Source organism: Haliaeetus albicilla, chromosome 2 (genome assembly GCF_947461875.1).
Source record: "Haliaeetus albicilla chromosome 2, bHalAlb1.1, whole genome shotgun sequence".
NCBI lineage: Eukaryota > Metazoa > Chordata > Aves > Accipitriformes > Accipitridae > Haliaeetus > Haliaeetus albicilla.
The window spans coordinates 10,089,260-10,114,616 of record NC_091484.1 but is presented as its reverse complement, the minus strand read 5'-3'; the positions used below and the strand labels follow the sequence as shown (position 1 = coordinate 10,114,616).

Sequence of the window (25,357 nt, the reverse complement as noted above, 5' to 3'; positions counted from 1 at the left end):
GGGGGGGAAAAAAAATCTTTATTTGAAAATGTGGAGGAGGGGAGATCTAGAAGGCCAGTTCTGCACTAGTAATTAAAAAAAACAGGTCAAAAGACACTCCAGGAAGGATGAAGAGGGCACCAGGCCAAGGAAACAACAGAGACCCTGCATAGAGGGGGGCAGTAACTGATGAAATGTCACCAGGAAACGTCCATAACTGTTTGTTTTCTACAGCAGCATATCACAAGCTGTAATAGCTCAAAACTAGCAGCTGCCAGTGCCAGGAAGGTACAGTCATCGCTGCAGTGACCAGGAGCACAGATAAGATAGGGCACCCCGGAGACGGCACTGCTATTGGAAAGCAAGGGTGTTCCCCCCCCCGCCCTGCTTTCCCCTTTCACACTCACAGATCAAGTCAGCCTCCAGAAAGGCTGCCCAGATGCATTTCCCAATCCCAACCATATTTCGTTTTCACCCAACCGAGTAAATATTTGAAAGTGCAATGGAGCCCCGCACCATGCCCTGAGCTCCCAATGCCATGCCTGGGGCTGCCTGTGCCCAGCCTGTCTCCAAGCCATGGGAAATCATCAGATTTTCAGCAAGATGGGGGTCAGCTGCATTAAGAGCTTGGCAACCAAACGGCTTGAAATGCAATTTTAAATGCCCATTTCCAGCCCCTCCCTTCCCATACATGTACCCTTTGTGGTGCAGCCAGCAATGGCACGTTAAGCCAGCGGTTACACCAGCAACAAGCGGGAGCTGCCTCAGCCAAAGCTGCACCCAAACCCTCTTTGCTCACCCACCTCTTCAGGGCCAGCTCTGCCACCCAGAGCAACCGCCCGGTCGGTTAGTGACAGCTACAAAATAAACGTGTGCTCTGGTGCAGTTTCTTGGCAAGATACTCCTGTTGCAATGACAATGAGAGGCAGCAAGGGCTGCTCCTGCTCAGAAGGACAGGGAATTCGCTCTAACAGATCCCCAGGGGGATAAGCCTCAAGGAAAAGCTGGCATTTTGATGTGGCACCACAGGCCAAAAACAAACGTAGCTGAAATTCCTCATGCAAAGCCTCACACTCAGCCCAAAACCTTCATATGCTCACACGCATCTCCTACTCAGAGCTCAGCATGAAACCACATCACGTCCCAGCACCAGTGGTCCAGCCCCAGCATCGCCAGGCAGCTGCCAACCAAGACTTACAGAAATGGGAGTCCCTGGGGAAAAAAAAGATGTTAGCGGAAAGGGGCTATTCAGGATTAGTGGGGGCTATTCAGGGGTTAAGGGTGAATAAGCGAGCAATGCAATCAGGCTGGCATGGCCTTATGATCTAGGGCAGGATGCAGAGGGCAGCTCCAGACCGATCTGTGCATTGGCCTGGCAGAGGACAGGTCTCCCTGATAACCACAGCAAGATGGGAAAGTTGGGCAACTTCTCCTTCAGCTCACCAGCCCACATCCCAGCTCTGTCTCAACTGCAAAGGCGACATACTAAGGGTCGATGCTTGAGGCATACAGCTCCTAAGGACACGTTTATAACATCTTGCCCCAGTGACAGCATCCACCCCAAGCTGCAGGCAGAAGCACCACAAGGCTCTACCAGGAGGCAGCACAAACCAACACATCCAGCAACGCGAACAGCATCCTCCAAAGCCAAGCTGTTGAGGATTTCTTGGCTGGGCAAAAGCATGGGAGCAATCCAGCCTTTAGCTGGGAACGAAGCATAAGTTTACAAAGTGCTGGAGCAGACAAGGACGCTGTGTCCTTGTACACTGGGAAAAAGGAAGATAAGAAGAGCCTGACAAACAACTCCTGGATGCCGAAGAATGAGATAAGTAACTGCTGGACACCTCGTGAAGAAGTTTGCGCAGCCAATAGAGAATAAGATAGTGTCGCATGAAACGGGGTATTGTACCAATTAGAGTATTGTGTAAGGCGCGTGGACATAGAAGCTTAGCCAATAATAACGTTGTAGCTAGCGCGTGCTATCACCTTTTTCTATATAAACCCTGTAAAACCCTGTAATAAAGGAGAACGACCATACTCATATTGAGACTCCATCGTTACTCCGGGACCGTCTCCCACTCCGACACACCAAGCAAGCACAGCAGAGCGTGGACTCGTAAGGGAGAGTGGCACTGCACAGCCTCACCTCGGCCATCAGCAAATAGTGAGGGTTAGAGACTGCCCAGCTCCCTTTCCAAAAACCCAAAAGGCTAATCAAGAGCCAGGGCGCAGCTCCTCTCCTCTTTGCACGGAGCAAAGGGTAGCTGAAGCCACTCGAGTTGAGATGTTTATCAGGACCAGGCTGTTGATAAGGGAAGCGGGGGCAGCAAGCTTGCACCTTCCAGCTTGCATAGAGTTTGAGTCAGGGGCAAGGCATAACTCACTGATGCCGAACAAATAATTTCGCTTTCTGCTTCATTGTGCCTTCTACGCACCGCATAAAGCGGAACCAGGTTTGGCGAAGCATGAAAGAGCAGGAGAGACAAATCGGCATCCAATCCCTGCTTAATTCGCGGGAGGTTTGTCGGGCGCCGTGAAAGCGCCGTTTGTTCCCGGCTCCCTCGGCGGGCAGACGGAGCAGGGCCTCGCCACGGCCACATGACACGGCTCGCTGGGTCGGACTCGCACGGAGCTGCAGCGGGAATCCTGAACAGACTGTCACTGCAGCCACCATCCCAGGGGAGCGCGAGCGCAAACAACACCAGCTTTGTTTAAGGCAGCAGTTTGCCTTCTCACATATTAACCCCTTTACTCGGAGGATTAAGGAGATACCTGGCCAGAGACGAACTGGGCCATCAACGTGCCACACACCCAGAACCAAAAACCCCCCGCAACCGTACCGACCCCAGCCCAGGGACGAGAACCCCTTCTCCTGCCCCCAAAATGACCCACCACCGTGAGATAAGCTTCACAAACCCCATGCTTATCCAGAACATGCAATTCATTCCAGTTAGAAAAAATCGGATTTAAAACACATCATTGAAAACATTTCACTCCCCATACCCACACGGTGCTTAAATTGGCTCCATGGGTCCTGGGTCTGGACCAACATTTGGGAATCACTGTACCAAACTCAAACCTCACTCCTCAGTTTACTTCGCTTTTGATGAGCAAATTGGCCACGTGTTAAATGTATTGAGCTTCGCCTGGCTGACCCTAGAGAGCCAAGGGCCGCTGTACCCGAGAGAGCATTTTCCAGAGCCGTGGTGCCAGGACAGCCACCAGCAGAGGAAGGAGATGCTGAGCATCGCTGCCGCTGTGCTCTGCCAGGGGGGGAACGTGCACACACACACTCACAGTGCACTTGGCCTGAACCGGGGTTCAGCCATAAAGCAATTCTCCATGTTGCAAGATATTGCTAATGTAATCACATAGAATGATCTCAGAAATTACATTAGCCTTCTGCCTTTATTCCATTTGAGCATGAAGCACTTCAGACCACATACACGGAGTGATAACAGCCACTGAGCAGCAGGACAAGAACAGGAGAGGGATTATGAGCTGTTGTCAGGGGCAGGGGGTGGGGAGGGTTAGGGAGATGCCTGTTTTCCTACAAATTTCCAGCAAACACTCACTACCCACACAGAACAAGCATAAATTTAAGAATCCGTTCGCCTTAAGATTATTCTTGTTAGTTTGTTTAAAGACAAGTCAACCCCACTGGGATTTAAACACGTGGAAACCAGGGTATCAGACCTATAGCTCGCCACCAGCTGGAGCAGAGGCACACGGCTGCACCCCAGGGCCAGCGCACCCCTGGGGATGCTGCACCCCAACCTCCCTGCTCACAAGCAACAGAGAGGGCAAGTGCTCGTCCAAGCCAGGAATGGATGCAACAACTTCAACCAGGGAGGTAAAGTCCAATTATATAAATGAGCACTGAAGGCTTCCTGTAATCATTTCTCTGTTGGTATTTTCGGAGCACTTCTAATCAAGAAACAGCTGACTCTCTCACGGAAAATTAATATCACCATGATGATATGTACTAGAAGAGGCAGCAGGGTAATTTGCTGCTCGGGAGTTGATTCAGAAGAGGTCTGAGCGTGATCCACACCAGCTAACCGACAAAGGAAGGGGACAGATCTGACACATCTTCCTCCTGACTCCAACACGCTTCCGCCGCCTGCGGAAAGGACCTTCCTCCAGCATCCCCTGACATGAGGGATGGCATGGTACTCCAAGCCCCATGCTGGGAGAGACAGCCGCCAGGGCTGGGGTCAGGAAGAGGGGCCAAGGCGGTTCACGGCAACCCTGCACGCCCACAGCAGTATCAGCACCCGGCATGGTGGCCAGGCTTTCCTGAGGAAGGAGCAGGTCTTCCTCTGCTTTTAGATTTAGGGCTTTCTGTCACATTCAGCATTTTTCCCAATTCATTAGTCCATCAGCACTACAGAAGAACAGAGGGGTTTGTCTGCGAGTTTATCGTGGTCTCACTGCAACGTGCAGCCTTCTCCTGCCGGCACCCGAGGCTCTGGAGCCGCTGGACCCCATCCAGCCCCTGCCCTGCCCCAGGAGCACACATCTCAACCAACACAGCCATAAAGCAACACACAACCGGGGAAACTGCCGCTGAACAAACCGCTTTGCCCAACGTTTGGAGCAGGTACGAAGCACCCAGCAGAGCTCACATGATGCCTGCACATGTGAGATGCAACAGAGACTCCGGTGAAGGTCCTGCAGGCAGCAGGGATGGGTGCTCAGGTCAACCCCAGCACCCCGTCAGGGCTGGGAGATCCTGCCCGCTGCAAACACCTCCCGTGGGGCCCAGAGACAGCGAAACCAGCAGGGTCATGTCTATGTTAAGCCTTTTGTTAAGCTCTCCCAGCAGATCCCAGCATCAATTCAACTCCATTAGCATTAGCAATACAAAGGGGTTTAATCAAACTAAGCCTCCAAGGAACAGATAGAGAATTACGATAGTCTGAACTTGTAAACAACCTAACTAGGAAACATAGCAGCATCCCATCACTAACAGACCATGAGACCTCTGTCTCTATTAGCCTTCCAGTGGCACCGTATTATTCCCCAGACATAGAGAATGCCAGAACAATTAAGTAAGAGGTTCCTATTACTTTTAGGGAACTTAGTATTAATGCCACCACTATTACTTAGCCCTTTGCCTATAAATAGCACAGGAAGGAATAATCTGATATGTTAAACGGTCTAAGAATTAACAGTGCAGCAGCAGCACTGAGCTGGCAATTACAAACCACCGCTCCCCAAAACTGCCAACTTTGCAGCCTGCACGTGCTTGGAGCAAGCGGGGAAGATGGGAGACTGCAGTGATGCTTGACCAAAACCTGAATATGGGGAATTTGCATCTGAACTGTCTTGGAGAAAAATGACCCTGGGGAGGCTTCAGCAAGGGGGAAGAAAATTCAGATTATTCTAATAGTCCCTAAATTTTTAATGTACACATTTAAGATGGCAACTTTCAGTTGCAATCCCACAGCTGGCTGAGCTAAGGTGTTTGTGCAACTCACTGTGAAGAACACTGCGCCGATTTTAGGACACCCAGCAAGAGAAGCAGGATATGCCCTGCACACATGGGAAAATTCAGAAGGCCAAGGGAACTCACGGAGCATTTGCAGCACCAAAGCACCCACAGAAGGAGCCCTGCACCCCAGCAGCAGCCAGGGCTGGTGGTGGGATTGAGCCCCAGGTCATCCAGGCGCAGTCACACACACCAGGGCAGCGAGCAGCCCAGCGCTTGTGGTACCCAGCTCCACACAGACGATGCTGTGGATGGGGAAACCAGAGGACACAGTTTACCTGTGCACCAGGGCAGTAACGCCAAGGACGGCTGTAAGATCACACAGGGCTTTGCAAATCCCAAGAGCAGCTCAACTCCGAGGTCCGCTGCAATTCCTCTTTGTGAGGAAGGGCGTAGCGACATGTGCAGGCTGGAACACAGAGCATAACAAGCATTTGCCCAAGTTAAATATTACCCTTCCTAGCAAGATTCGGACTCTCCTACTTTAATTGCAGCTCAGGAGATGCAATTGCACATGTCTGCATCTCCTGTTTATTTTCTATCCCTCCTCCTTCCTGGCGACGGGCAGCTCTGCCCATCTACAGCCAGCCTGCCCTCCCCATCTCGCCTCCCTTCACCAGGGTCAGCACAAACCCTTCCAAGGAGAAAAAGAGCATCAGCTGCCAGCAGACTTCTCTGCACACAGAGCATAAAAGCACAGCACTCACTGGGCACTTGTGGGCACCGCACAGTTAAATGCGCAATAAAAGGCTCTTCAGCAGTCACAGTGAAATGGTTGCTAACCTCTCTGGGCTGGCAGCACTGGCAGGCTGCTGCTGGCTACCAACAGCAAACATTTACAGTTCAGCATTTGTTCCTTAGGTTCATTAGCAGACAAAGTGGTGGAAATTCCTGCGTCCCAGACACCATCTCGAAGCGGCAGGAATCCTGATGCCTCAGCCCAATGTTCATGTAGGATCAGGATAAGGAAACAGAGGGAAAGCCTTGGTTTAGAAAAAAAATTAAAAAAATAAATAAATAAGAACTAAGCGAATGCTTGGGCAAGCAAGGGAGAGGAAGAACAGGCAGACGCTCCCCAGCGCTGCCCCTGAAGCAGGAGGGCAGGGAAGGACGTGGGCTGCTCAGGACAACCCCTCATCTCCAGGGTCATGGGAATCAGCACGGCTGCAGGACAGAAAGGAAATCCTCTGCTGCAGGCAACCCCCCCCACCAACCTGAGCATCCTACTCATCAAACAAGCAGCCTTAGGATATGCAGGAAAAAAGGGACATGTGGGCTGGTACTGCCCAGGAAATACATTCAATAGGGAGTTTTCATCGGGGCTGTCCTTCACCAGTTGAAGCAATCTAGAATACAGCCAGACCACAGCAGAGAATAGAAGACAGGTATAGAGAAATTTTAAATTCAAATCCAACATCACATACCATTTAAACAGATTTTGAAATCACTGATTTGTTAGTCTTCCAAATTAGAAGATTAACTATACCCATTGGAGAGTATAAAATTGTCAAGATAAAAAACAACTTAGAGTCATGGATTTACTGACTCAGTTCACACAGTACAAACTGCACTGTCTGAAGCTTTAACACCCTGACTTTGATGAAGGAAAAGAGAACAGGACTGTTGTTTAGGTTATTCCCCCCAAAAAACAAAGACCTGATTTTTCAAGCATGTTTTACGAGTTCAGCATGGCTGAACAAAAAGGCTCATCACATGTACAGCCTCATGTTTGCTGCAACTGAGCAGTTCCAAAGGGGGGTCTGAGATGTTGCTTCTGGTCAGTGGTTTGGCCCTTATACCAGTCTGGACCATCCCAGTTAACATGTATGAAACAATACGCCCTCCCAGTTGTCATGCTTAAATGCAGGCACAGGATTTGTAGTTACAGCATCCAGGACAGCATTCGTTCTTTGCTCAATTCAGCAAGACCCACAGCACATCTTCCACTGCCATTTATGGCTAAAGCATGGTCCAGCTCCTATTTACATCTTCTTTGTCTCCAAAAAAAAAATTACCATGGGAAAGTCCTGCTCCCTGCCTAGCTCGCTCGTGATGCACACATCCCAGGGGACCCACTTCTTGCCATCAGAATGGCGAAACCCAAGGCAGAGATTCTCGTCCCCGTGGTGGGCTTGCCTATGCCAAGCCACTGGCTGCTTCGTGTCTCCCCCCTCAGCAGGGGACACACACCGGTGGGGACACACCACGAACCACCCCACATTGGGGGAAGGCAGGTTGCAGAGTGCAACCCTCAGCCCGTACCAAGGCTTTTACCCTGGTAGTCCCCAAGCACCACATCACAGATGACTACTCCGATCAGCAGGGCAACATCCACCACCAGAAGCCGCAGGCTCTCGTCTGACCTGACATCGGGCATTTCAGATCCTCGCTGGGGCTAAAGAGCCCAGACCCAGCAGGAGCACACAGTGCAATACTGCAGTCAGGACCTGCTAGTGAAAATAAAGTATCCCACAAATGCTTCAGCCCTGAAAGTATAAAGGCTGCTTTGCAGCAAGCACAATTTGCACCACAGAGACTGCATGTAAGGAGAGATCCCTCTGTAGCAATACCCCAAGACTGTCCCTTTTGTGGTTTCTCTTCCATACATTGCCAGGTCCTGGGAAACCAGCCGTTTCAGCAGCCAGAGAAGGAGCACTGCCACAGCCCCACCTCCATGGTGCACATCAGCCTGGCTCATCTGCTGGAGAGCCCATCAGCCCTTTCAACTCCTAAAAAATTCCCCAAGCTGAAATTCTTCAATCACATGGGATTATTGTTGTCTGAGCAGCTTCGAGCTCCCTGCCAAGGGCACTTTCACCATACAGTGCCATTAAGATCCACAGCAGCTTGGCCTCCACAGTAAGATTACAGAGTTGCTCTTGTCTGCAATAATTAAAGACTGCACTGCAAACAGTCAGTACAGCTGCTGTGTTTTTATAGAACAAAAAAAGCTATCAGAGAGAGGATGCAACTTTGAAGTTCCAACACACAGACCATTACCTATGGGATTTTGTAGGAACTCCGATGTCCCAAGACATTTATTAGCTTTGTTGTGAGCTATGTAGCCTTGGAATACCTAACATTTTTTATATGGTTTTCTTCCGCCTGACAAGCAAACTAGTAATACAGCTGCTGTAAATAAGTTAACCAATTCCATTATCAGAGTAAGGAATGACTTCATTGGAAATAATTCACCCCTCTATCTATGAACTGATTTAGCACTTAACTAAGAGACTACACATCAAACTACAGCCTGCCTGATGCCTTCCTGTGTGTCAGCAGAAAAGCAACAGCATGAGAGTCTGTTTGGGATGCCTTGAATAGGGGAAAATGTAAAAACCCTTCTCTCTACCACCCCATACCGCAGACCTCTGCCATGCACTTCAGGACCAGACCCCAGGGCTCAGGACACACCAAACCCCTCTCTGGGGACAGCAGGGCAGGGAAACGCCATGCCCCATGGCCTCCCCCCAGGATCACCCTCCTCTCCCTCCCTCTGCTGACTCGTCCCTCCTGCCCGGCTGTGGCAAACATTTACTAACAGCACTGCCACCTTGGCATCAGGCATAAGAAAACCCTAAACCTTATCATGGGAAGGGGGAATAAAGTGCTCTGGCACCAGAAACCAGATTTGCACCACCCTTTACCACAAGCACCACACTCACAGAACTGTGCCTAACACTACCATTAAGTTACATATTAATCCTAGATAAGCAGAAACAAGGCTATTAAGTGAGCAAGCTCAGCAAGGGATAAAAGTGTCTGCAGCCCTAAGCTGTAACCAGGGTTCAAGATCCACCGCAGGGGGATGAGGACATCACCAACCACAAGGGACTGGGAGCTTGTGGCCCTCAGACTCCCCCCCCGCCAGGGTTTGTTGGGTTTATACAAGCTGGGGAAAAACCCAATGCAAGTTCAGCGATACCCGTTGCCCGTGAGCAGGCTGTGGGGATGCGGCACTGGGCACTGAGCCTGGCTGCCCACAGCCTCCCAGCAGCACGGGGCACACGGTGTCCTGCCTGTCCCACCACAGGCAGGAGGCAGCCCTCGCTGCCTTCTCCTGCTCCGAGGCACCAGCCCTCATCTCTGTGGTGGCCCTGCAATTGCTTGGGGACTTCCAAGCTGAAGTTCTTCCGTATCGCCCCTCCTCACAGCCCTGGAGAGGGACAAGCACACGTGGGGGCACATCAGAGAACTGCAAACACCCCCTCCCCTCCATCCCAGTCCCCCACAGAAACACCTTTAAAAAACTTCAGCTGCTGCTGTGTTTGAGGAGCTTAGAGTTGTGTGTTTACTGAGGGATCTGACTGCTTGGTCATTGATAAGAACAACAGGGCAGGAAGGGAGGGGGGGAAAAAAAAAACCCAAAACCACCACATTAATCAATTCCAGCCTGCCTGCGCCCAGAAGTCAAGCTCTGCAAACAAGTTAGAGTCAGACATTCAGCTACCTTGGAAAAGATAAACACACTGGGAACGGGAGGCCAGCACCCCCCGGGTCAAGTAGCCCTCTCAGCCCCATGTGGGATGCACACAGCCCCCCATGCCCAGCTCAGCCCGCACTGCCCCAGCCTGCCCTACTGCACAAACTCCTTGGGATAAGGAGGCAGCACTTGGCAAACGAGGAGGGGAATTAATTTCTAACAGGTGGGCACGCTCGCTTTGGGTTCAGTAGCAGGTTTTAGACACAGCAGCTCTGGGACCCCATCCATGGGGGGCTGGCATGGGCACACAGTGCCCAGAGACTGCTCCAGCCCCTGCCACAGCCTGCAAACAGGACCTGGGTAGGCAAGAACAAGGCAGAGTGAGAGCCAGGGAGCAGCTCGGTGCTTTGCCACCACAGAGCAAGGGTGGGCTCTGGGAAAGCCAGGAGCACGCTGGCACCCTCCTGCACAACCAAATCCCGGGGGAATGGCAGGGCAAGACTCACAGCCCAAGGGGATGCTCAGCCTGCAAATGGGGAGGGTGGGATGGCTTGGAAGCATGACCACTAAAAGCAAACATTGGCCACCTCCTGCACCAGTACCAGTCCCTGTGGCATCTCCCTGCCCTGGGCTTTCAGTCTCAGACAGAGAGGGACATCCCTGTGCTCACTCAAAGCTGCAGTGATCCTGGCATGGGCTTCCCTGCCCTTACCCAAGCAACTCCCTGTGACCATACACAGAGTCCGGAGGTACCAGCTTCTGATTTCTGTCCCCTCTTGCACCCAGCTCCCATTTAAGAGTCTCTTTGGCCTCCATTCCCCACATTGCTAGTGGGAAGTTAAACTCGCAAGTACATCAAACGCGCTATGAGGTCTTGGGGATGGCACATTTCCTTTGCACCCTAAATAAAAAAAACAACCAAACCAAACGCACCAAAACACCAGGTTATCTCAATGCACAACTCAGAGATGCACCACAGCAGCTTCCTCGCGGTCTTGGGGCCAGGCGCGGGCACCGGGCAGCGTGGCATCGCCTCGGCAGGCACTGGCAGACCTCACAAAGGATGGCTGGAAGCAAAGACAGCTTCGTCAGGGGCCGAACAAGCTTTTCCTCTCCCTCTGCAAACATCGCACTTCAAAGGGGCAGGGTTGGCTGTTGCAGACACCCCTGGGTTTGGAAAGGCGGCAGGGAAGGAGCTGGGCAGGTGGTGAGGGCAGGACCCCTCCAGGCCAGGGCAGCCCCAAGGGGCTGCAGGGAAGGAGCTGATCGGAGCTGGCATCTCACAGACCCTGCCCACACCAGCCCCTCCAACCCACCCAGCATAGCACCAACCTCCAGCGATGCAGCAGCCCACCCTCCTCCTCCTCATCACCCAGGCACCAGCCTTTCCCTCCACACTGGATAGCAAGATTTTAGATTACACTAATTTATCCACTCAAGTTGCCCGATTTGTCCATGTTGTGTTTGCTTCTCCAAGGTATTCCAGCTAAACACCATCCTCCTCCGCATCCTCCACACGGCTGAGCCCTTGGCAGCGCTTTGCAGACACAGCCCTACAAATGCCATAACGCTCTTTGGCAGCATCCTGCAATTTGAGGGATCTTTTACCCACTCCCAAGCCAGGTGCAGATGCAGTGCCCCATGTCCAAAGGTGGGAAACAGCCGAGAAATTTAATACAGGTTGCTATTCCGCAAGTACAGCCTTTTCCTGACTGTAGCAGAGTCCTCTTCCATCATTGCTGGTTTTTAGCCCTTTTGCAGGCTTGGGAGCCGAGCTGGCAGGGGAACCCCCCCCAGCCTTGACTCCAAGAGCCCACTGCCGCACTGGGAAAGAAGGACACAAGCTTCGCGTGGGAACTTCCACCCACAGAGTTTTGGTGGCCATCGAATGCAAGTGACACCAAGAGCCCGGGCCACGACCAGAACTTCTTGTGCCCTCAGCACAGCCTAGGGACATCGCAGCTACAGCCCAAGGCAGGGCAGGGGATGGCGGCTGGGGGAGGGCAGCGTGGGGGGAAAGGGTTGGTGTCAGCACCCGCTGTGAGCCCTGCTTCACTATCAGCTTTCTGCAGCGCAGCAGCAAATGAGACAATTACTATGTTGACTGGCGTTTTTTTTTAATTAGGTGAAAGCAGGGTTAACCTAGAGCACCCTGAAGCTGGGCAGCCCCCCACACAGCTCCCTCCATCTGCTCCTACCCTCCAGCCCTTCCCAACTCAATGCACAGAAAAAGCAACACTGGAGCTGCTTAACAGGGCCAGGTACTGGCAGACACCCCACTGCTGCAGCCTAGAAAGTATAAGAGCATTTGATACAACCCAAGACACCAGAAAGCCGGCACTGACAGGATGATTGCAAGCTAGCAAGCCTGCTGAGGCCTCTGAAACACAAAAAGATGCTTGACCAATCCTCGCCTGTAATTACAAATGCAAGTTAGGGCAGGAGGATGCACAATAGGCTTAGGCTGGAGGAGAACTGAAGCGAAACCTCGTTTGCAGGTTTGATTAACAATAAATGAAATACAGGAACACTTGGCACCTGGTTGTCACACAAGACGTTTGGCCAGCCCTGTAAGAGGGCTTAGGCCACATCCAGGAGAAATGGGGCAGCCGCGGACCCCCATGCCTGCGGCACAGGCAGGATGTGGCTGAATTTACCTCCCTGCATTTGCTGCAAGGTCTTCTCTGCTGCACCACGCAGCGAGGCTAAAACATGAGGTCTGAGAATCGGAGCAGAGAGAAGTTTGCAAAGCCACTGCTTTAAGCGAAGGGGAAGGAGTGGTGATGCTGCGGGGAGCACCAGCACCTGCTGCTGCATGAGAAGCAGAAGTCAGCAGTAACTGTCCTCCAGCACAGACTCCTCCAGACTAGCGATTTGGTTAGGGTATTTTCTGTTCTGCAGGCAGTGCCGACAGTCACGTTCACCGAGCAGGAGAGCCGTGAGCTGTAGCTGCCCTCCTTATGTCGAATGGCAGCGAGACAGAAGGCGGTTACTGGAATAAATTTCTTTTAAAGAAAGAGGAAAGGTGATTTGAATAGCCAGCGTATTTTCAACACCTTGCTCAGCTAGGTTGGGACAGCTCACCGCGTGCAGGTGAAGCGGTCGGTGCAGGGGGTGCTTGCAGCACACTGACTGTAGACACGGGGACAGGGCACCCACGAGCATGAATACACGCACCTCTCACAGCAAAAAACCCTAATCTTGCAAGAAAGAGATAGCTGTGCACCTTGGATGCCCTTGCCTTACCACTCCAGGCAGGCCCCCGGCAAGCGCCTGCCCGTGCCAAGCTGACCAGGAGCCCCGCGGCCAGCAGCCTCCAACCCCAGGGAAATGGGGGGAGCTGGTCTTGCTGCAAGACGTGGGGGTCCCATCGCACAGCGTGCCTCCAGCACAGCAAAGGCCACAGCAAGCAGCGAGTTCCTCTAGGCTAAAAGAGCAGCAAGGAGCATCGTCGGCTTTATTCCTCCGCAACCAGCACGAGCTCCTCTGCTGCCACAACCGGAGTCCTGTAGGGTGCCAGGGCAACACTGCTGTGGGGACCAGGACAAGGGGAGACAAGACCCTTGCGAGCTCCAGCACTGGTGATGGGCACTGCGGGGGCAGGGGGGGTCAGTGAAAGCACTGGAGAATCCAGTCCCTGCTGCAAAGCCACACAAGCTCACACAAAACTCACAGCTGCTCTTCTAGAACGTGAAAGCATGACTGCCAAATGCCAGAGCATTTCCCTTACCTGCCAGCACGGAGTTTTATATATCTGGAAACGTGGTCGCAAACTGAAAGCTAGAAAAGGAAGCCTTTTTCCCCCAAATCCTCCGGGATGCAGAATGACTAACAACATTCACATGCTCCTACCTCCTTCCATCACTTCAGACTTTTCCCATCTGGTTTTGCATTTGGTCGCTGCTGCGGTCTGATACGTGCCTGCTGAACTACCCAGCTTCTTCGAAAGCAAGCCTCACCGCACAGAAACACGGCTGAATAATATTCTTGCTCAATAGCTGGTCTCCAGGCTGGCATTTTCAAGGGCTTTGATCCATTTCAAATAAGGCAATGAGCTTAGCCCTTGATTAAATACATAGCATAATCCACCTAAATCTTGTTAGCCGAGCAGCAAGTCGTTCGTCTCACTAGTTGTGGGTGGCATTGCATTTTGCTGCCAGGCAAGCAGGGCTGCCTGCAGTGTGAAGGTGCCCCTCGAGGGCACGTCCCAAGAAGGCAGAAACACTGGGGCAGCTGGCGACTGCAGCAAGACAACACACCTCTTGCTACTGCTGCTACAGCAAGCCCATACAGATTCAAGGTGCAGAAGTTAATGGGATCCTTCTGCAAAGCTTCCCACCATAACAGGCAAAAGCCACCCATGGAAAGAGCTTGCCCCCTCCCCGTTGGAGGGCACAGGGAGGGTGCCTCCAGGCTTGCCCTGTGGCCAGGGCGGTGGGCATCCAACAGCCAGCAAAGCCCTAAAAAAATCCACAGCAAGAAAAAAAAAATCACTGACCCTGAGCAAGGGAGCCAGGCTGCAGCATGGAAGGAGGATGCGCTGCAGCTTTGGGGGAATTCCACACCGTACCGGCCATGCCTCCCCTTCCTTGGGAGGAATGAATCAGTAGCACAGCATTTGTAGACCCTTAGCAGAAAGGCCCGGGTGCCGAGCGGGAAGCACGCTATTGCTGCTGCCAGACAGGCAAGAGCCTGGCTCTGGGCAAGATGGAGGTGTGCAGCCAGGGTCAGCCTCAAACACACACACCCCGCTCCCAAGGGCGGCATTGCCGTCTGGCTGCTCCGGTGGGCTCTCGCCAGCTGTGACAAGGCAAAGCAGCACCACTTCCCTCCCGGGTCCCAGGCTGCGCCTCTCCACTCCTCTGCACTCCCCAACAACGGGACATAGAAGAACGAGGCAGTTTGGGAAGTCTGGCAAAAAGAAACCCCCCCTTCCCTGGGCAAGCCCCTCTCCTCTCCTGTTTGGCCTGGGATAGTTGCATAAATTTACAGGTGAGTCTGTCAAAGCACAGAGGCAGAACACCAAGCAGGGGAAGGCTACGAGATCGCTGTTTCCCAGCCCCAAGGATGCTCCTTCCCAGCCTGGGGCAGGAGGCAGCGTGACCCAGCTCCCCACCAGCAATTCCCCCTGCAGCCGCTTCCACCCAAACAGAAAATCATGCTAAGGTGTGGGACAGGAGAGATCTGCTCCCAAGATTACAGTGTATTTACTACTTGAGTCACTAGAAGACAAATTCCCTGAAAAGCACTATTGCTCCTTATTTCCTTCCAGGTTTCAAACCCAGCAGGTGGGGACCAGCTCTGCAGGGAGGTGACCCCCAGAGGCTGATCCCAATCCAGAGGCAGGAGCCCTGCAAATCCTTGATCCATGCTGCATTAGCAGCTCCGAGGCTTCCTGCAGCAGCCAGACACATTTCAACAGCCAATGGAAGGATTTAAAGTTAATTTAACCATGTTAGCATGTTATGTGGCTTCTGTCATCTCAATTACCTTAAAAAGCCCAGGCACAGATCTCGGGGGGGAGTGCAGGGAGGAAGAAAAAAAAAGAATTGATTTAAGAATTAGTGAGGAGAAAAAAAAATGGTCTTGGGCACAATCCCAAAGCACAGTCTCAGGCAGATCAGGAAAAAAACTTCACAGGATTTCAAAACCAAAAAAAAAAAACCCATCCAACAGAGGCAATATCTGCTTTAATCAAATACTAGCCAGGAAGCCTCAGCGGAGCAGATCTCACCAGTCACCAGCTGGCATAGCAGGAATCAGCCTTTTGGCATTGGTATCGTCACCGGGAGCTGGGAAAGGGAAAGGGCTGCTCACAGAGGAGCCAGGATGATGAACGACAGCAGTTGAGCATTGCAGGGGCATTTCACCACTTCAGAGGTTGCTGCTATAACAATCTTCTCTGACTCAGCAGCTGAAAGGGATGCCGGGAAGGAAGCACCATAAAAAAAAAAAAGTCATGCATTATTAATATGGACTCTGGCAGCAAGACATGAGTTGGAAAAACACTGGGGGGGAGCGGGAAATGACTGCAGAATAAGAGCAAGCTGCATGTGTGGAAGCATTTCACACTCCTGCGGGTGCTGCTACGGCCAGGGGCCACCCTGCACCGCTCCGCAGGGACCCCAGCTCCAAGGGAACCCTGCTTTTGCAGAGAGGAACTTAATATCCACTATTTTCTCCCTGGAAGCAGGTTGCTGCAGCCCTAGTGCAAAAGACACAACGTGCTTTGGACATGGACCACACTAGTTTCAAGCTACGATAGCTCTGGGCTTCCTGCCGTGGAATACAGCCATTTTAGCCCGTTTATTTACCTGTGGTCTGTGCATCACTTGCTGACTCCTTCCCCCCTTTGCTTCCTGCCCCACGCAACCCCCCAGCCCTGCCCCAGCCACACCACCGGGTGTTTTAGCAAGAGCGGCCGTTGCACAACACACCCCAGGCTCCCCGCACCACAGCCTGCAGCCTCTTGCCAGCGCGCCCGCTGACGCAGAGGGCACAAAAGGGAGGAACTGGACTGAAATCCTTTCCTTTTTCTGCCACGTAGGTGAGGAAAAAAAAAATATCAGTTAGCACTTGACTACCTGGTGCACTGCAGTGTTTGCTTTCCTCTTATTCTGTACGCTTTGTACATTTTTTTAGAGGCACTTCATAAACATTAGCATTCACGTAGCCGGCTGCACCACTTTCCATGCAAAGTCCTTGCTCAAGACCCAGCCTCTCTCAACCTGCTGCTGAGGGGAGACACCATAAATTAAGAAAGAGTACATGCTCCCCTATTGCAGGCATCACACAGACCTCGCCAGCTTGTCCTCCTCACTGCAGGGTAACCCTCTAAACCCTGCACAGGAGCCTTTTGGCAGCGTATCAGCATATTTAAAGTTTCAGCACAGCTTGGTCCCCAGCCTCTCCAAAGCAAAGGAGGTGGCTAATGCAGTGCCAGGATTCAAGAGGTTCCTTTGATTGTTCGTATGGCAATGGCATTCAATTAAAACTGATCAATTATTTTACCATAAAATTCCCTAGATATGCAAACAAACACTGGCTGAAGACTGCTTATGCAATAGTCCAAGCCACAGCTGTGCAACAGCAGTTTTGCCTGTATTTGCTTTTTTCCATTACATGTGCAGTGGCATCCTCCATACAGAAATATTTCACAACCTTTACCTTTCAGATTAGAAAGGCACAGGGAGGGAACAGCTTTGCAAGTGCCATCTCACAGGCAACCCTCCTGCAGCAGGCTGGGAGCACACAGCCCAAGCAAGCATTGCACGGACGCACACCCACACATCGGGGCAGGAAAATAGCGGTTTTCTAACACAACAAGCTCCCACCAAGCAAGGAAACTGAGGCACACCCAGAGAAAAATATCCATGGTGCTATTTGAACCCACATCCCCTGGAAGCAGCCTCTCCCCTGCAGCAAGAGCCAGGGGACAGGGACAGGTACCCTGGCCAGGGTCCTCTCCACTGCGAGGGGCACTTACCAGCACCCCACAGCATCTTTGGATGGGCCCAAGGACAAGACCTGCACAGGGCAAGGGCTGCAGAGGGGTTCGTGCCAGCCTGGGGACACCACACCAAACCGCAGGCTTGCAAAAAGAGCCCGTTGGTTTTGCATCTCGAAACAAAAAACCTTGGAAAGTGAGCTTTAGGAAGTCACACACACGTGGCCACACACTTTCAACCTAAAGCCCAGCCCAAGCAAATGCTAACCGCCCTTGCCTCCCCCATGTAGCCAGGAGTGAAGAAGGAGATCAAACTGAGCTTCTTGCACCCCTGAAGTAATATTTATGTGCCTTGGAAAAACAAAGCATCAGATAAGGTGCAGTAAAGCTTGTGGCTTTATACAGAATACCCACGGTCACTACAGAGCACAAGGGATCCCCCAAACCTGCCTGCCTCCCCAGGCACAACAGCCTGTCTCTCCACTTTAGGTCTGAGCAAGACCAGCAAGCCCCAGAAAATTCCTTTTGTAATACAAAAAGGGCACCACCGCCCTGCCCGTCACACTCCACACCACTGCTGCACCCAGGAGGACGCTTCCCACCGGGACAGGGGTTACATGTGCTGTCCCTCCGTCACCCCTGGGACGCTTCCAAGTAGCAGATGAGGATGGCCGGGAGCAGTTTTCCTGCCAGGCACTGACATCACCCCTCAGCTTTTTGGTCTACCTTTCCTTTCAAAATAATAGCAGCTCCAGTGTAACGCTAAAAGCCCTAGCTTCATGTTCTCCAAAAAAACACACTCACAAACATCTCTCAAACTTTCTGATTCGGGGGTTTTTTTGCATTTCAACAGCACAGTCCACTACACATTTTCTGCTCCATCTCTCAAAACAGGACTAATACCTACAGTATTTAGAGCAGCTGCTAGAAAACCTTCAAATGCACATTAACGATCCTAATGCACCAGTGTTCAAAATGCTGTCAGACAAAACTAGGGTCAGAACAACAGTCCAAATGCAAAGGAGAAGGAAGAGCCAGTATGAAAATGAACTTTACTAAAATAACTCAGCAAAGGTTTTGTCAAAGAAAACACAGATTTTATTGTAACAATGATGCTTTAAAAATAAAGCTGTTCAGGGAAAGATTTTCTTGCTCTGTGTAGCTGCACATCAGTTTCTCTTCCAGACTATTCATCCCTTGGTGCTGCCACAGGGAGAGCAGAGGGCTCTGCAGGGCCTTACCCAGTCAACACACCAGCTCCAACCAGCACCGCTGGTTAAGGGTCACCGGTGCCACCCTTGAGAGGTTCCCCAGAAGTTTCAATAAAATTAAGCACTTAAAGACTCCACGCACTGCTTGGATATCAAAAATCCACCAACAGTAACAGCATTCAAACGGGAACAAGCGTAAACACAGAGCTCCCCACATAGCTCATCTCCATTCCCTGCAGTGGTCCCGGGGGTGTTCATCATACCCTGCAGAGCAGATGCTGCCCGAGTTAATGCAATTAATGAGTCCACATGGAAAAGAGGCAGACGCTCATCAGTTCAGGAAACAAAGCAGCAGTGTCAGAGCCCTCATCTCCACCAGAGCCAGCAGCCACCTGAAGTGACCAAGCACCTGCTGAAGTCCTGGCCTTCCACAGTTTCCCAATCCCATGAAGCTCACGTCTCCTGGAAGTCTGGGCTGACAGCACTAACAGCTTTAAGGTTAGGTCCATGGCAGATTATTGAAGTTTTGAAGCATTTAATTTGCAGGAATGAACCAGTACATGGAAGCTTTTGTGACTGCTGATCAGCTTCCACAAGCCAGGCCTTCCAGAGACAGAGAGACAAAATGCGAACTCTTCACATACTCTGCAGTTGCAACACCCAGCAAACCACCAGCAAAATAACCAAAAAACAGACACGCCTGACAGACAACACAGGTGCTTACAGGCAAAGAAAACCTAGTAATTCACCTGCCCTCAAAGAAACTTTGGAATTTGTTAGCCTTGACCAAAAGGTGGCCTCCAACCAATGCTCTGCACCACCAGTGCCTTGGATGCATCGGCACAGGAGCAGCTCTGTGCAAGCCGGGCTGCAGCCGCTCTCCTGCCTGCACGTGCCTTTTAGGAGACACAGTGCTGGAAGAAAGCGGTGCTACCAGAGGAGCTACTTCCCACAGCCATCGCCAGTCTCCTTCCACACGTAGCAAAGGAGATCCTGAGCTCAAGTTCTTGTATCAAGGAGCACTCGGCGATTCCTTACTACCCCCAGTCACTGTCGGATCCAATGACTGCAAAAACCTCAGTGGGATACGCTGAGGAACTGGGCTGTTCCTTCCTCAGGCTGCGAAATGCTGCTTGGCAGAACTTTCAGGGTGAGAAGAGTGAAGGAGGGCAGCGCTGCTGGTGTTTTCATAGCAAGGTACCACAGTCCCTTCCACTGCAGAGGGAAGGCCTAGAAGATGAAAGCCAGGGCTACAACAGCACAAACCTCCTCTCATTACTCTGAGCTGCACCTTCATCTTCTCTCCCTGCTCCGGCAGTGCCCAGCCACCCAGCAAGCCGCCAGCAAACCCAAAAGGGCACCTGCAGCCAGCCTCTGCCCGGCTGAGCCAAGGCCACCACGGCCCACCAGTGCGCATCTCAGATGAGCTGGGCACCAGCACGCTGCCACGGCCGGCGTCCCGGGACCCCTCGCTCTGGACTCTGCACTGACATCCCCCTTCTGCCCTTCTCCGCGCCAGCCGCCGAGTCTAACCACGCTCCTTCTGCTGACATCCCCACGAGAAGCGCAGAGAAGGAAAAAGCAGCGGCTACCCACTCCCCCTCACAACCTCCCCACACCCCTCATCTGGACTCACCAGTCCCAGCTCCGTGTCCCCACAGTGCCATCCCCCTTCCACGGGACCACAGCCACCACTTTTCCTCTGCTCCTCGCCACTAAGGGCAACTCACAACCACTTCCCACAGTACCATTGTCCCCTCAATCTGGGGCAAGATGGCAGTAGCAACATCTTTTGCCATTTTCACCCCTGGAACTCCTCTGTGCTAAGATTCACCAGGCTGATGCATTAAACAACCAAACTGGATCAGCCATGTAAATATTCTTGCAAGGGACCAAAGCAGCAAACAAGCTGAACAAAGGAAGCTGTTGGTGTCCACAGTACTGCTCTGCTGTCCACCAAAACGCAGCGTGAAGGAAGAGTGTTTCAAAGCACTCCTGCCTAACAAAACCAAGTTCTTGCACCATAAATGTAACTTAGGGCTAACACTGCTACCTCATGCCCTGTACAACCAGTCAGGAGCAATTCCTCTAAGTTTTGATGAAGTAAAGCCAAAGTGGAAATACAGCTCTCACAAACGTAACAATCTCTCACCCAGTAATTTAAATTCTCTGCATTATTTTCCTACATCAGATCCCACCAAGTAAGACTCCTGTACAAACCTAAGTTTTAAAATAAAATAAAAAGGCTCCAACATCTGGAAAGACAACAAGGGAAAAGCCGTAGCAGCTGCCTGAGCACCAGGGAAGGCCCCTGACCTCCCTCCTCCCAGCCACGCATCAACCACCCTCTCCACAAAGACCAAGTCCAAGGTCTGAGAAATTCCTACTGTTGTAGCGAGAGTTATCAAGATGAAACAGTAACTTGCAGCACAAGCAGCTTGTTACTGTTTTCAGCTGCAGGAAGGAATTCCCTTGATTTCCCAGGCTCTGTTAAAAAAGCACAAAACCAGCAAGACAAGACATTTTCAGGGACAGTGGCATAGCTCCTTGGAGGACCCTTGCTCCAACATCAGGGTCTGAGCACAGACAGAATAACTCTGGCAAGCCCACTACTGCACATCCCCTCTGGAGAAGCGAGGGGCATGCAGGGCGGTCGTCCCGGGAGGGCAAGACCATCAGTGCCGGGAACAAGCCTTGCAAAAAAAACTGAGGTGCACGCTGGATTCTAGAGCGGGACAAAACAGTTTGCCCCATGCCAAGCTCTGCTTATTCCAAATCTGAGGCCAGCGCAATTGTACATAATTAAAGCACAGTCTGCCTCACAGCCCTTTACCCTGCTGCTGCTGCTCACAAGACCTCCGAGCAAGGCAGTGAGCAAAACCGACCTCCCCACCCATACAAGCATCGCTTCGTACCTGCTGCCTCGCAGGCCTTCCCTGGCAGGCAGCGGGGACCCGTGCAAATACGGGAACATCTCCTGGAGCCTCCAGCCGCTGCATCTCCGCCAGCCCCGCCGCGCCTTGGCCCCGGCTCACGGCGGAGCAGAACAATCGGCCGCCTCATCCAGCGCACAATGGCCACGATGAGACAGACCCACGTAATCACCCCAGCCACGGCAGGGACAAAAGCAAGCGGGTGCTGGGGAACGGCGTCAAATAAAAGGGGAGCCTGCTGTATTCGTGCCATCAGCTGGGTCTCTGGCAATTTACTTTCCAAAGCGGCTTTGGGAGCCCAGGGATGTAAATTGTTAGGGTGGTGCATGGGGAGGACACATGGGTATTGGATGCAAATGCTGGGAAGAAGGCAGCGCTGGCTGTTTACATTGGATCGCTCTGTACAAACTTGAGGCCACAAGAAAATTTCAGTTCTGTAGGAGGAAACCTTGGTGAAGGACAGAAGTGAGGAGCTACCCCAAGCACCACATAAACCAGGGCACAATGCAAACGTAAGCCCCAAAAGCTCTGGGCTCCCTGTAGGTACCAAGTGTGGCTATTTGCTGACAGTAAATATGAATTTCTTCCTGCATTTCTGTCTCGAGCAGACCGAGGGCATACTGGCGTTACCTGGGCTGCAAGGAGCCAAACACAGCGGCCAGCCAGGCGACACGCCAGCACTGGGGTAGGCAACCCGGAGCCCAGGTTGGGCTCCCCTTCCCCATCTCCAAAGGGCACCAGGAGCAGTTTTCCAGCCGGCAAGCATGCCAGCTCCACACCAATGCACTGAGACAGCACCCAGAAGTGCAACTGTCCCAGTTTTCTCCTGGCACACAACTGCTTGAACACAAGCCTCAGCAACGCCAATGGATTTCTTCGCCCTCAAACCAGGGGCTCGGGGCCAGGCTCGGCACAGCTCTGCCCTCCACCACTGTGACAGCACACCCCACCACAGGGATGCCCGGATCCTCACTGCCATCCCACCACAGGGCCATTCCCAACCCAGAGGGGCTGACGCTGCCCAGGCAGGGCAGGCTGACTCCAGCCCTGGTGCCACCGGCTGCTGACCCCCACGAGTGGACATTTACTGTAGTAGACCCTTCCCAGCAGCCTGCAGCATCGAGCAGATGAAAGCCCTTCCAGGCCCAGGCTCCAGCTGGTTCAAGCTCACTTGCAGCTTCAGGTCCCGTTTATTTGGATTTTTTTCTTTTTAATTGAGGTACCATTAAGGAATGCATTAATCGCTCCTCTGCCCATGGTTTAGTCCTTCTTCAGCCACTTGCCCAACACATCCTGCAAGGGATGGTTTTAGGGCAGAGGCTTCTCCAGGCCCTTCAGTGGCTGGAGAAAACCAGCCCCACTCTACCCCACTGCACCAAGACAGTGGCAGGCAGGCCAAAGGCCTGCAGAACACCCCGCTGACAGCGCCTCTCCATCACACGCCACGCAGCTGATTTATTAAAATCCCCAGCTCTGCTCATGTCCTATCTCACTCACTCTTCTTCCAAGCCTCTCCTTACCACTCTGGCCTGAAAACAAACTCCCTCCAAGCGCCAGGAGGATGAGTCCAGCCACCCCAGGAATACTGGGCTGGGTTTTCATGATAGAACATTTTTGGCTGAAAGAGGGAGGAAAAAAAAAAAGGCAGATCTTCTGTCACCTGATAAGGAGATGACTCAGAACATCACTGACTTCCACAGGCAGGTAGGGACAGGGACCACCTTCACCCCTCTGTCTCCTCTTCCAGCATCGCAGATAGCAAGAACACAGGGTGGGATTTGACCATATTATCTGGGGTCATGTAGGGAAAGGCCTCTGTGCAGAGAGCTGGTTTTAAACAGCATCTTATACCCTACAGCATCTCCATCCTCTAGGACAAGTGACCACGCAGAAGTGGCACAAAATTAATTACAGAACTCTAAAAAAGGAACAAAACCATCCTTATAAGAGAAGTTTCCTTAAACTACACAGCTATTCCCTCTGGGCCTGGGGAAGCCCATCCACAGCACACCGTGGCTCTTGGAGAAGACATCCCCCGCACCTGCCCCGCAAAGGGCTGCGGGATGCATCTGATAAAACAACTGCCGGCCCCACGGCAACACGTGAACAGAACGAGTCAGGCTGTGTTTACAGGGGGAGCAGACAGCGGCTGCGCCACCCGTTAGCACCAGCGTGAAACCGTCCTCCAACGGATGCAAGAGAACAGGTCGGCAGCTCTGAGGGCAGCCCGCAGGACAGCAGCCAGGAGCTCGGTGGCCTGCCCATTGGGACAGCAAAGCCCTAGGCCACCATGGGGCAGCCCAGGATGCGTGTCCTTACTCAGGTTGTGCCCAGGACACAAGCAGGGCTTCACACACCAGCCAACCCCTACTTAGCTCCGGGAAAGGCATGAGCAATACCAATGACATTTCAAGGAGAAACTCCCATTTGCAAGATTTCTTTTAAAAGGGCTGTTTTTATAGAAATAAATTGTTGCCAAAGTTCGGTGGAAGGCCAAACCGCAAGTCTTGGCTCCTTGCAGAAATGAGATACACCACATGAAGATAACAGCTGCCTTCCGAGGCACAAGTCTTCCCGTATCTCATGGGAGATGGGTGCACAGCCCCACTGGCACCGGCACTAGGTGCTAGCCATTTTGGTACACGGCTACTCCAGACCCCTGCGAAGCACACTATGAAAAAGAAGATAGGAGCGAGTACGCTCTCCTTCTAAAATACACACTTCTCGTCTTCCCACTTGACAAAAGGAGTAGGATTTCTGCCAGAGAGTGAGTTTAGACCACAAACACTTGGACAACACTCCACTTCTTCCAAACAAACTGTCCGGCAGGCAGGCAGCAGGCAGGCAGCAGGCTCGCTGCCGCCCCGCTCGGCTCTGGCAGCGGCACCGCTCGGGCCCCGCCAGCCCGGGGAAGCCCCGCGGGGAGCGCGGCCGGCACCTCCCGCGGCCCCCCCACGCAGCGGGGACCGGCACCCCCGAGGGACACGAGCGGGCACCCCCCCCCCCACACACACACACACACTCCCCCCCCCGGCTGCGGGCTCTCCCCAGCGCCGGCGGGAGGCGAGGACACGCTGCCCAGCGCCGAGCCCCGGGGGCACCGCGGAGCCGCCGGGCCCGGGCCGCCCCTCTCCGGGCGGCGAGCCACCAGGGATGCCGCGGCCCCCCCCCCGGATTACTCAGCGTTTCCAACGGGAGCCGGCGTGCCCCCCACCCCGCGCCCCGGGCCTCGGCCCACCGCTTACCGATGCCCGGCGCCACATAGACGAAGTAGAGGAAGGAGGAGGAGAGCGAGAAGAGGAAGAGCGCGGCCAGCAGCGAGCGCCGGGGCAGCAGCCGCCAGGCGCCGCGGGGGCCGCGGGGCCACCGCATGGCCGATGCGCCGCCGCCGCCGCCCTGCTGCCGCCGCACCGCCGCCGCCGCCGCCGCTCACATGCGCCGAGGCCCGGCAGAAGGCGCCGCGCCGGCGCCGCTCCCAGCCACCGCCCGCGCCCAGCGCCGCCGCATGAATGAGCCGCGCCGCGGCGGGGCGGGGCGGGGCGGGAGGAACCGGAGGGGCGGGGCGGGGCGGGGCGCCGCGGGGACCGGCTGCAAACTCCCGCCGCCGTCGCTGCTGCAGCAGCGGGAGCGCCCGGGGATCCTCGGCGGAGACCGCCCCGCCCCGCCCCCGCCGCCGGGGCGGCCGGCTGCGGCCCTGCGGCGCCGCTGGTGGTCCTGGGGCACCCGGCCGTGGACCTGGGCACCACCGATGGCCCCGGGACACCGGGCAGTGACCCCGGGACAGCCGGCCACGGACCTGGGGCACCACTGATGGCCCCGGGACGCCGGGCAGTGGCCTCAGGACACCTGGCCAGAGTCCCAGGACACTCG

At 53.4% G+C, this 25,357-nt stretch overlaps 1 protein-coding gene across 2 annotated transcripts in view; it reads right to left on the bottom strand.

Annotated features, from left to right (window-relative positions):
• Window positions 1–24,990, bottom strand: part of B4GALT5 (beta-1,4-galactosyltransferase 5) — a 39,729-nt gene extending 14,739 nt beyond the window's left edge. Inside the window, exon 1 of one of the 2 annotated variants that reach the window (XM_069805628.1) lies at window positions 24,733–24,990. In XM_069805628.1, coding sequence (XP_069661729.1) covers window positions 24,733–24,859 — 127 coding nt within the window. In that variant the 5' untranslated portion in view covers window positions 24,860–24,990. Of the gene's footprint in view, window positions 1–13,748; window positions 13,774–24,732 lie in introns of those variants that run through there. The other variant, XM_069805635.1, reaches the window with a different exon arrangement.
• Between the last annotated feature and the right edge of the window lie 367 nt (window positions 24,991–25,357).